Raw genomic sequence first — 11,186 nt, forward strand, 5'->3', positions numbered from 1 at the left:
CCATACCATTCCAGTTTTACGGCAAGCCGCAAAAGAGTAAGGGCCTCAGCTGGACGTAAGAGTAGAAAACACCGATATCACCTAGAGACCGAATGACCTCTTGGGCAACTAGAGAAAGGCAGCCATAGTAGTCGGCGAGGGAGCACAGGTCGCAGAGCTTGACGAAGTCGAAGCGCTTTGTAACGTAATGAGACCGGCCGAGGTAGCTCGTAGGAGCATAACCGCAAAAGCCTCTGAGCGGCTCGAGCGGCTCACCAAGGAGGAGCTTAATGAGGATCATGTGTTGTTCGGCAGATGATATGCGCGCAGGTTCCAGTTGACATTCTTGCATTGTAAGGACCCGCCATTCAGGCGCAGCAAGGTCCGAGCAGCTGAATGGGATGGAACACGGAATTTGTGTCGCTTTCGATAGCGCCTGCATGTGTTAGTGATAGACAGGTTCAGTTCGACTTTCGCAGATTCGTACCTTTGCTTCGAGAAGATATGTCTCTTCCACCGGGTTGAGTGCGAGAGTGGAAACGCGTATTTCCTCGCCGTTGTCAGTCGTCACAAGCTCCGACTTGTCCCAGATGGCGCAATACCTGTCCTCCCCCGAATGACGAAGCGTTGGTGCCAAAGTCGGACAGTGCTTCATAATCGTTTCGCGATCGACGAGAAGATCTTGGGTCGCATCTTCGGTCAATTTGATCCGGAGACCACCACGCGTGTTTTGCAATTTGGAGTGGGACTCAGCCATCGTCAACTGCTAGGAGGTGACGATTCTGTGATGATGGGTTGCTTTTGAGCATTCGAGGTTGCAGCGGGAGATTGCTGTTGGTGTTTTGTCAAGCTTGTGATTGAGAGTCTGAAGTCCAAATAGTGTTGAGCGGTACGGGCCTTAGCGCGAGTGAAAGTGGGGCCGCACTTGGCTCCAACCCCTCTCCACAGGAATCGCGAAGAGAATCATCGTCACCGATCCGAATGACTTCAGCCGTGATATCTGCTTTGGGTGATCCCGATGCCAAGAGCCGAACACGTATGTAAACTGTCGATATTGTCGGCCATTCTCCTATGGCGCGTCTTTATCGCCCTTCGCCCAAGCCTGAGGTTGGCAGAGCACTCTTAACACCTAAGACGACGTGATAGACAGTGATGGGACGCAAACAACGTCGCGAACACGGCAATGAACCATCGTCTACTCCAAGCTATCTCAACCCCGGAAGCTTCAGAGCGGCTGAGTTTACCATAATTACAAGTAAGTCAATCCAGACGCAAGCACACTGGGAATAAGGCATTTTTTGCGCGGAGAACAACATCGAACACCGGGGGGAGTAGACATGGWGCAACACTGAAAGCTTCCTTGCTTACTTGGCCAGAGGATGTCATGCCTCATCATTACTGCGATCAAACATTTGAGATATTGACTGGGTTTCAGGTTCTGCCGCCAAGACGAGGGGATTGGAGGCGAGTAGAATATTTTGAACATCAGCCAAGGCGCTCTGCATTCAGAAGGTAGCAGGCCGAAGATAAAGCAAACGAACGCAAGCATCGACATCACTCCATCCACTCACTCGATCCCTCGTCCCCTCACATGTCGAGCACGACCCTCTGCAGCCCAATCCTCAGCCTTCTTCTTTTGTGCCCTGAATTGCGCCTCCCACTCCGCTTTTCGAGCCATAAGCCCGCGATACGCCCGCAAGCAGGCCGCCATGCTCGAGGGAGCAGGGAGATCTTCGCGCCCTGGTAACACGTCTTTGGTTGCGTTGTTTGCCATCACATCATGGAAGTACGCCAAGTGACCCGGCATCCAGTACTCCCAAAAGTCTGTTCCCTCAGTGATGTGGTGGTAGACCTTTCCCTCAATACCCGCGAACACAAGGTCGAGGTCGGCGTTCGGAGAGCCTTCCAGCGTCTTCCAAGTCGGATTTGCGAAAGTTTCAACTTGGTGGCCGGCGGAAGGGCGGATGAGTGTCGCAGAGAAAAGCTTGATCACACTGCGAACGAGGTATGGTGAGACGATCCTTAGCGCGAGGTACTGCTGAAGATATAGCGCCGGCGCACGGTCGATCTCAGCCTCGTTGGTGACGGTGGCGATAGTATACCACTCGTCAGTCGCGCGCTCGTCGGCGCTGCGTACGGAGTCACGCATGTCAAGTACGATGGCGATGCGCTTGCTGGTCAGCTCTTGTCTCCAGGCGGCGTTCATACCCTCGCGCCACGCTTTACAGACGACGAACTGCGCTTCGTATGCGCGCCACTCGTCGCCGTTGAGCATGTAAGCGACCGTCTCATCGTGGTATCCGGCGCCGGTGGCGTCAGGTTTCTTGCGGAGGGTGACGTGTAGGTCGACGGCAAGATATGCCATGATTTCGACTTGAACATGCTCGGGTAGGTGGGCGAAGTTGGTCTCCGGCTTGGGCGCGCTGGTGTATGGGGCAAAAGCCCAAGGAAACGCGTCTGKGACTGCGTTCTTCGCCGCCTCGTTCTCATCGCGGAGCTGCTGGATTTTGGCGGACCATATGCGGTTGCGCGTGGCGTCGTCCATGACTGGCGCGGTGGAAGTCTGGATGTCCGCGCATTAGCTTGAGTGACACTCGACATGAAGGAGGACTTACTGCTTGTTCAGACATAGATACAAGTATCATTAATGGAATATACAAGGTAATGTGTATATACTCGATGGAGAAGTTGAGTTTGTGGAAGGTGAGGATGTGGAGGTTCAGATTGTGGAAGGTGAGGTTGTGGAAGAGAAGATGTGTGGGCAAGCTTTCAGTGTACAAGTGTTTGCCAAGAAGCTTCGCGAACCGCACCGACCTTGACGGCAGATCCCAGAGCACCCCACTCACGGGGTCTTACAGGGTCTACGTTTGGCGAGTGGTATCGGGATAAACCATAAAGGTACTTTCTTGGGTCTCCTCGCATCTTGTGCGGCAATCTTCTCTCCCTTCCCAAGGATGATCACGGTTTTGGTCAGGACAATGGGCTAAGGAAGGGCTGCGAACTGACCTACCCCTGGGCAAATACCCAAGAACGAACTAGTATTAGCAGGCGCAGACTGAGGGTTTGGGATCACTATCATCACTAGGTATTATACAAGCGGCGATCCATTAGTCCGGCTTAGAGCTGTCAATATGAGGATTATTCCTTAGGACAAGGCATCCTTAGTCATGTCCATTAATGTCCCGAGGCGTTGCTTTCTACAGGCTCGATGGTTCAAAGCCTATTAGGATCCCTGCTATTAGCAGAGTAGCCTTCRATCAGTCGAGAGATCAGGTCCGGGCGCTACTCTTGTTGATGATTTCTCATATCGACAGCTCCGGTCCGGCTACCGGCTACTTCCAGATCCCAAACCATACAGGGAGAAACCTTGATAAGAGACAGTAAAAGATGTTGTTTTTCCCTAATGGAAACGCCTGTAAACACCGCGGGTCCCCGTTAACGTTACATGCTCTCAAAGTTCAAAATAAACAACCTCAAAAATGCGCTGTTCCGCTATGTAAAATCCAATAACACCCAGCCAGCCGCGTTTGATGTTGTCAACTGACATCCCATTGAATGCTCGCACATTGATTCCCTCCCCCAGGCGCTTGGTCATCCTCCCAAAAGAAGCCTAATATTCGTCTTCCGTGCCGTCGGAAGAATCCTCGTCAGTGAAGACGTGTCCAAGCGCGCGACGCAACTGCCTCCTCTCCCGCTTGACTTTCTTCTCCTCCCACTCGATGCGTCGCTCCTCCTCCCCTTCCCGCAGGCCCTCAACTTCGTCGACAGCCTCCTCCCAGAACTCCTCTAGCGCATCTTGAGAGCTCCAAGGGAACGTGGTCTCGTTGTGCGGCAAGAACGTCAAGTATTCTGCCTCTGGCTTGGAGTACCGGGCACGACGCCAAGTTACCGCTGTCCCGTCGCTCAGCTCCACGTCACAAGGCGAGAGAGCCTTCTTGACCAGACTGTTCGCTGCCAAGACAATGTGTCTCAACTCAGTACTGACTTGCTTGATCGCGGGGGAGGAAGGATTGTGCCCCATAGACACCAAGATCTTCTCCGCGGTATGTTGACCAAACAGATCGGCAGGGAACTTCTTCGCCGCCCAATGCTCGATCTGTGAGATTGTCGAAGCGAAAGATCCAGCTGGTCGACACAGAGGGTTGCCGGAGCGAGAGGTGTAGACTAGGTCGCCAGACTCATGCTGGATCAACCAATTGCTAAAGATCGATCCAGCAAGCCAACGAGAGGTGTAGGGGCTCAACTCACGCGAGCTTCTGTTCAATAGAGGGTAGTCAAGGACGTTGGAGTACGATGTTCGTACAGGGATTGAGGTGCCGGCCGTCTTGACATCCAATGGCACGAGCGTCAGGTTGCGAAGCTCGATGGCAAGACGCGGAATCATTCCGGTCTACTCGCTTTTCAGCCGATCCAACTCAAGCGAGAACTCATCCTCAGTGAGATTGAGGTGGCTTGCCATCTGCTTGTGCAAGTCCGTGAGCCCGCCGGAAACCCGGAGGCTGGCCATGATATGGCGGAAAGCGTCAAGATATACCTCCTTGGACTCGAGGATGACAGAAAAGCGAAGCATTGCAAGCGAGTTTCGGCTCAGGAGCTCCCAGAAGTCCTTACAATCTGTCATCATCTTAACGGCCTTGCTCGAGATGGCATGCAGGCCTCCATAGTATTGCGCGTATGCGCATGCTTCTAGGAGGGTCGAAAACTCGCGCGACTCGGTAAAAGGACGGTAATGGGTGTCCTCGAGTCGAAACGTGTGCTCCTGATCGTGAAGGAGCCTGAAGAGGAGGATGTGTGACTCGATGGCATGTACGCGCGCATCGGATCGGTGGTTGAAGAACTCCTTGGAGACAGTCTGCCAGACAGCCGGCCCGAGCTCAGATCTCGTGAAAAGCGGGTAGAACGAGGACCCATTGCTTGGTTTATAGTCCTGTGTAAAGTCAGCGCCATGTTGAAGGGTCGACATAAGAAAACGTACCTCGCTTTCGAGGAGGAAAGTGCCTTCTACTGGATTTAGTGCCAGCGTCGTCACTCGTACCTCTTGGTCTGGGCCACCGCCTTCGACGCGCTCGAGTATCGACTTGTCCCACATAGGGTTATAATGCGGTTCTCCTAGGTGGCGGAGAGTGGGCGCGAGGGTTGGGAAATGCTCGATAACAAGCAGGCGGTCGAGGATAAGATCCTCTGCGCGGTTCGGTGTAAATCGGATGCGGAGAGTGCCGCCGTCAACGCGCATGGTCGCGTTGGAGATGCTGAGGCCGGCGAGAAGGTCCGACATCATTCTCAGTGATTGTTGATGAGGGAGGATGGGTGAGTGACTGTTGATGAGGGAGGATGGGTACTGGTGTCAGGGGTTGCGAAGGGATCGAGGTTGTGGAGATGTTGTTGGGAGGAAGAGGTTGTTGTTGGAAGCTCGACTTTTAAAGAGTCGCGGCAGTTTTAGCGTGCAATTAAGTTCTGTCATGTCAAACTCTAAGCTTTGCGACGTCACCCCGCAGGGCTCGTGATCACAATCGGCATGTGGAAGAAACTCGCCGCCAATCTACTAGGACTCTACACCACAAGAAGCCACCCGCAGGTCTCATCGGATCCAGTCACAAAGGATGCCTCCGGGGGATCTCGTCGGTACTGTCGAGCCGCAGGGACTTCCTCACGGCCTTAGTGTACTTGGAGTAGTACGGATAAGCAGAGCTGTCGATATGAGGATATTTCATCGAGACAAGACACTTCTAGTCGTCTTTATGACGTCTTAAGGCCTTACTCTCCGCAGGAGTGACGATTCTAGAGCTGCTGGAACATATATTACTAGTAGAGTGCCTCGTTATATAACGGAGAGAGCAGTGAAGGGCGCGGGTTTTTTGATGATTCTCTCATATCGACAGCTCTACGGACAGGACATCAAGTTGAGAGAGTCGTCGCTCCAAAGGAGGCAATACTGCGAGTAGTACACAGGGTCCTAACGCATTGCGAAGCGCTTCATCTTGGATGTCGAGATGGACAGCGTGGTAACGAGGCAAGTCTCCACGGGGAGGGGTCTAGGAATCTGAGCGCTATATTGTTCATGACAGGCCGAGGGTTTGCGTCGTCGGCATCGYATCGTGTGCTGTGTATAACATGTCTGGCTGGCTGCTGGGTATAGAGACTATTTGATGTAGTATACCGTTGAATGAAATGTAAGATGAGATTCGAGAGAGATAGAGAGACGGATAGTGAGATGTAGGGCGTCAAGAGGGAAGCATATAAATCAGGAGATAGAAAGCATCCCTTACACACGATAGACAAACTATTCCCAAAGCATCCCTTACACACCATAGACAAACTATTCCCCTCCGCGAGGGCAAACTACAGGTCTTGTGTTTGCTTCATCGTAATTGGACTCACCGTCTTTTTTTAAGGCTGTGCAAAGAGCAAGCATGGCGTAGTAGAGCAAGAAGACGGGCTGGTGACACGTGATAATCGGATGAGATCCGGCACTGCCATCGAACAGCCTCCGGACGTTTGTTTGTGGGCCTTGGCTTGCTCGGGACTACCTAACGTTCCCTGCCAACTCCCTGACATGTGCCTGCCGTGCTGGGGTTGCCGTCCGTTCGAGGAATTTACCGAGTATCGTTGCGAGCAGCTTCATTGACTACCATGCAACCCTTTCACGGTATCTGTTCCTGGCTCGTAGATGCAGCATAAGCCCATTGTGGCTCGGAAACACCACCTTCGTCCGCACATCAAGCTCCTTTCCCCCGAGCCTCATTTTCGTGTCGTTGACTTCCAATTTGTCTTGCCAATGAATGCCAGTGTCGTAAGCATAGGGGACTCCCTGCTTGTGAGCCTGATTCTGGTAGTAGAGCAAGACGTAGGAGACAGAAGCAGAGTTTTACGGTTCAAAGACCGGCCCACAATGGCGCAGGTCGACGGACAAAGACAGTTGTGAAAACCACGGAATAACCCGTTGAAATTTCGTGAGGGAGTCAGGAAGATACTGTTGGCTGCATTCGAATGAGCTACCGTCTTTGTTTCCTTCATTCGCGCGACCTGGTTCACTCTTCGGGACGACAGGCTGAGAGATCACAAGAGGTTCTAGGGGTATCTTTCAACCTTAAATGTGACAGCACCGCCGGTGGAAGCCTGCATGTGGGTTCCAGCCTTGTACCTCGCGCCGCCGAGTCCGTCAGCTCTGTTGACGTTTGGCTTTCCCCTGCGCGCCCGAGATGGGCTCAGTAAAAATCCGTCTTTATTGACACGGGCAGGGCAGTGATCATGTGAAGCCGCGAGACGACGCTGTGAGTGTGAAATAAGAGCATGATTGCGTAAGTCACAAGCCCAAGTCAGAGTGGGCGCCGGCTAGCACAATCTTCATTTCACTCCGAGACCCCGTCGAGGCCTTCCGATCCCCTTCGCTCTGAAACCTGCTCACGGAGCATTTTGTGCAGTGGTTCATGGGCGTCCGGAAGTCGACTGCTAGGAAGTCGAACCGGGGAGCTCACTGACGAGCTGGATGAGATGTCGTCCCACCGAAACTAAGATCGCATGAGCTCCAGCAGTGGCGTCAGCATTGATGTCCGCATAGCAGAAATTCTGGCCTGGAGTTCTGACAGAGAGGTTCGGGATCATTTTGCGACTCGATACATGGACGCAGCTTGTGATTCCCTTTCCTTCTCTGAGCGCCAGCGGGGGCCATGATCTCGTTTTCAGTACGAAGTCGCGCCCGAAACAAAGTCCTTGTCATTTCTTGACCATATTGACGAGGGACTGGGAATTCTCTTTCGTTGGCTGTGGAGCGCAATATGAACATGCAGCCTGGTGGAATCGGAATCATTCTCTGCTCACAGCTGACTGTCGATGCTCTCGAGTTCTTGCTTGAGACCAGATTTTCCACGATGTACAAGTTGGTAGACACGACGCCCTATCATCAGGACCGATGGACATGGCGATTTGAGGAAATCATTCTGCTGCGTCTAGAGGGAGGAGTCCAAGCTGTCTTTCGAATTTGCGTTTATGGAAAGAGGATCGGGTTGCGAAAGAAGATGGTCCCGCGTCCCGTCACCGCCGGGTTGTTGGTGGTCGAAGAGATTGCAGAGGTATCCTCATATCAGCGGTTATGCTCAACGATAGCGTGCTTCGATATGACTGCTCAGAAATGCTGCTGCTCCCCTTCTGCTTGCCTTTCTCATCCCTGCACGCTCTGAATTGTTTTGCTCACCATCATACCTTGAAAGGTATGTGCAGACGCAACTTGACAGAACTTTCATCGTCAATACAGAGCTAGCTGATGAAAATGTTTTGAACTCTCATTCTCGCCGACGGTGCTTGCTTGGTCCAGTGCTGCGAGTAAAACTTTCCAGACAGCCACAGCGCTGAAGACGAGGCTCGGGAGCACAGTGTTGATGAGACAGTCACCGCCATCAGTGTGAGAGTGGAGGAGTTGGACACCGATGTGCCGGGGTAGCTAGCGAGGAGTAATCGTCAGCCATGGGGATCTGGATGCTGCTTTTACATTGAAGTGATAATGCTGACTTGCGTTTTTCCACTAGAAAGATATGAAGCAAAGTCAAGCGTATTGGCCCGTCTTCCTTCATGCCCACTTGTATGTCACTTGGAATCTCATCGATAGAGAATTCCGCCCGAGTCCTGGCACCTTTGCTTACTACAAGACCTCCTGAGCAAGGCTACGAGACTGCATGATTGATGTCCTCGCCAAGGTCAAGGTGGGAGCTGAGGATCTGAGTGCTTCTTGTTCCGTGTCACTGGTCCCTTGCCGCACCGTTTTTTCCGCATCGTTTCTGCTACCTCGCTGCATCGCCCCCGCTGTAGTCGGCTGTGAGCTTCAACTCTTCGATCGTCGGCGTTCCCGCTCTTCTCCTCTTGACCGCACCCTCTTTTTCGGTTTTTCGTCTCCGGCCCATGGCCCCGCAGAGCTGAGGTAACGTTKCTCCTCTTCGGCCAACCTTGCACATCGAAGCAAAGTTCCGTGCAGAGGTGGCGAAGAAGCCGTCCCGTCGTGCCTATCGCTTCTCTGCTTGGATGTTGCACGGTAAGACATTGTCCCTGCTGCTCTCTGGTAGGTTTACGAAGAGTGCTCACGCTCTACGGGCCTCGATAGGGAGATGAGGTTTGCCGCAGCCGCATCGTCCGCAGGAAAAATGCCGGATGATGCAGAGATGAGGCATCGTCCCTGGAGAGTGGCGCGGACAGCTTGCATGGTAAGACACTTTGCTCGGTGGTGGCATCAAGACGGCTGCTGGAGGAATATGATCAAACTGTCGCGATGGTAGCTGTCCCATTCTTTGCGTCTTCTCGGTCGAATCTCTTCTGCATTGTCAAAGGCCTCCAATGCAGGCTTCCTGCAACTGTTATCGATGGCACCCAGTTCCACCAGATCATGTTCCACGTCTTTCTGCCTTTGCTTCTGTTCCTCGCATCTTCACCGTCCAGGAGAGAGGTGTCTCAATGTCATTCCGGCGCTCTTTCCCCGAAGGTTGAGCATCCGAATTGCAGTGTTCTCCAATCGTCCTAATTCCAGATGCTCTTCCTTGTCGTTGCAGTAGTTCATGCGACCTGTCCGGTTCTGGATCCATGCAGACCTGAATCGATCCACCGCTGTAGGCGCAAGCGACGTATCAAAGCTACCTTGCTGGGGCCAATGAGCTCAAAGGCACGCCCACTGCCGTCACTGCAGATTTGTGGAGAGGTCGTCGTCAGATCTCGTAGAGCTACAAATGGCGAATCATCAGTTTCGGCGAAGCAAAAATTAAACTGGGAGCGGAAGGATTGATCAAACCTGCTGGAAACCCGCTGCAAAGTCACGCTCTTCAGCGGAGGAGGAGGCCGAAAGGCTGGACCGCGGTGATGCTGTGCTCGCTTATAGCATCTGCATAGCGGCACGTCAGCTCTTGCGCTGCTCTCATTGATGATTGCTGTCGTGATGAGGTCGCTGTGTTCTCTATGTACAGTCCAAGGTGAGATCGCCGGCCTGGTGTGCAAATGGGCGCCAGCTGCATGGTTTGAGGACAGGCTTCTTGACGCCGCTGTTGCAGTGCGGAACCGCAGTGCTTCTCTAAAATTGATGGGCAGTGAGGCTATCAAAGACGACATGAGAGACACCGTAGCTACTTGATACCTCTCTGCCGTTTGTTTGATGAAGAGGCACACTCGGCATCGCCCCCAACTCCTATGCAGCATCACGGCTCCGTCAATCCAACGCGTCTGCCGTCGCAGTATCCACGCACTCAGCCCGCTTCCAATCACAACAACAACTCGAAAAGCGAACGCGAAGAATCTTCTTCAAGATGCTACACAAGGCAACAACACTGATGAAAATGAAAGCTGTGTAGATGGTTCCCCTTTGAAGCACTGCATGAAGCGAGCGAGGCAATGGGGTCAGTTCGGTACCAGTTTGTTTCATACTTACCTGATTGTTGTCGTTATGATTGTTGTCGATGTGGTTGTCGTGGTGGCTTCCCTCAGGCGGTTGACTGGCGTGAGGAGCGATCGGTGATGGGGGAAAACAGTAAAGAAATCTTTCATACATACCTGATGGTGACTGTCGATGAAGTCATGGTCGTTGATGTTGTTGATGGTTGTTGGTGCGAGTGGGTGATGGTGGTCGATGAAGATGGTGATGGTGATGAATGCCGAAGCCAGACTGTGATGGATGTTAGTTGATGATGATGATGATGGAGGATGAGGATGGAAGCTTACCATATCGTTCGAGAGATGTTCTCATGAGAACGTTTTGTTTGAGTGTGGACTGAGGAGTGTGTTGAAGACTTAATGAAGACAAAAACCGTTCAAGTTGCGTTCGAAATTCGYGGATACTTATATCCATCTTGGACGTTCCACAGCCCGCGCAAGCAGTATTCTAGCTACGCGTACGGATCACGCACCGATGACGGCGAGGTGAGGTTTGGAAGCAAGGTAGAGGGGGGCCTGCTGGCGTAAGGGTTTGCGGGAAGGGCGGGAGGACTGAGACGCTCGGGCCCTTTGGGTTGGGCGGCGGGAAGGCCTTGCGTTTCGAGGGCAGTTTGGATGCCGTACAGCTATTCATACAGTCTATAGATGTAGCTGAAGTCGCCTCAATGGCCTATGGATCGATTGAACTCGCCCTGTCACTTGTGTGTATCCGCCGTGATGATGGGAGATGGACGTTGGAGCCCAACCCGGCCGACCAAGGCGCGTCTTGCAGTCGAGGGATGATCACGACAGGAGGCCCCGCCTCT

The 11,186-nt window shown here is 52.9% G+C and overlaps 3 protein-coding genes; all 3 read right to left on the minus strand.

Moving 5' to 3' along the window:
- Positions 1-16: 16 nt before the first annotated feature.
- Positions 17-736, minus strand: RCC_08766 (uncharacterized protein; the record flags this gene model as incomplete). XM_023774012.1 has 2 exons in its annotated part: positions 17-415; positions 467-736. The coding sequence occupies 2 exons, from the start codon at positions 734-736 to the stop codon at positions 17-19; spliced, it is 669 nt and encodes a 222-aa protein (XP_023629780.1).
- An 810-nt stretch (positions 737-1,546) lies between these two features.
- On the minus strand, positions 1,547-2,524 carry RCC_08767 (uncharacterized protein; the record flags this gene model as incomplete). Its single annotated transcript, XM_023774013.1, has 1 exon — positions 1,547-2,524. The coding sequence occupies one exon, from the start codon at positions 2,522-2,524 to the stop codon at positions 1,547-1,549; it is 978 nt and encodes a 325-aa protein (XP_023629781.1).
- A 1,065-nt stretch (positions 2,525-3,589) lies between these two features.
- RCC_08768 (uncharacterized protein) lies at positions 3,590-5,257 on the minus strand (the record flags this gene model as incomplete). XM_023774014.1 has 3 exons in its annotated part: positions 3,590-4,369; positions 4,514-4,906; positions 4,955-5,257. 3 exons carry the CDS (start codon positions 5,255-5,257, stop codon positions 3,590-3,592), a joined length of 1,476 nt encoding a protein of 491 aa, XP_023629782.1.
- Positions 5,258-11,186: the final 5,929 nt, after the last annotated feature.

Source organism: Ramularia collo-cygni (assembly GCF_900074925.1).
Source record: "Ramularia collo-cygni strain URUG2 genome assembly, contig: RCC_scaffold15, whole genome shotgun sequence".
In the NCBI taxonomy this organism is placed as follows: domain Eukaryota; kingdom Fungi; phylum Ascomycota; class Dothideomycetes; order Mycosphaerellales; family Mycosphaerellaceae; genus Ramularia; species Ramularia collo-cygni.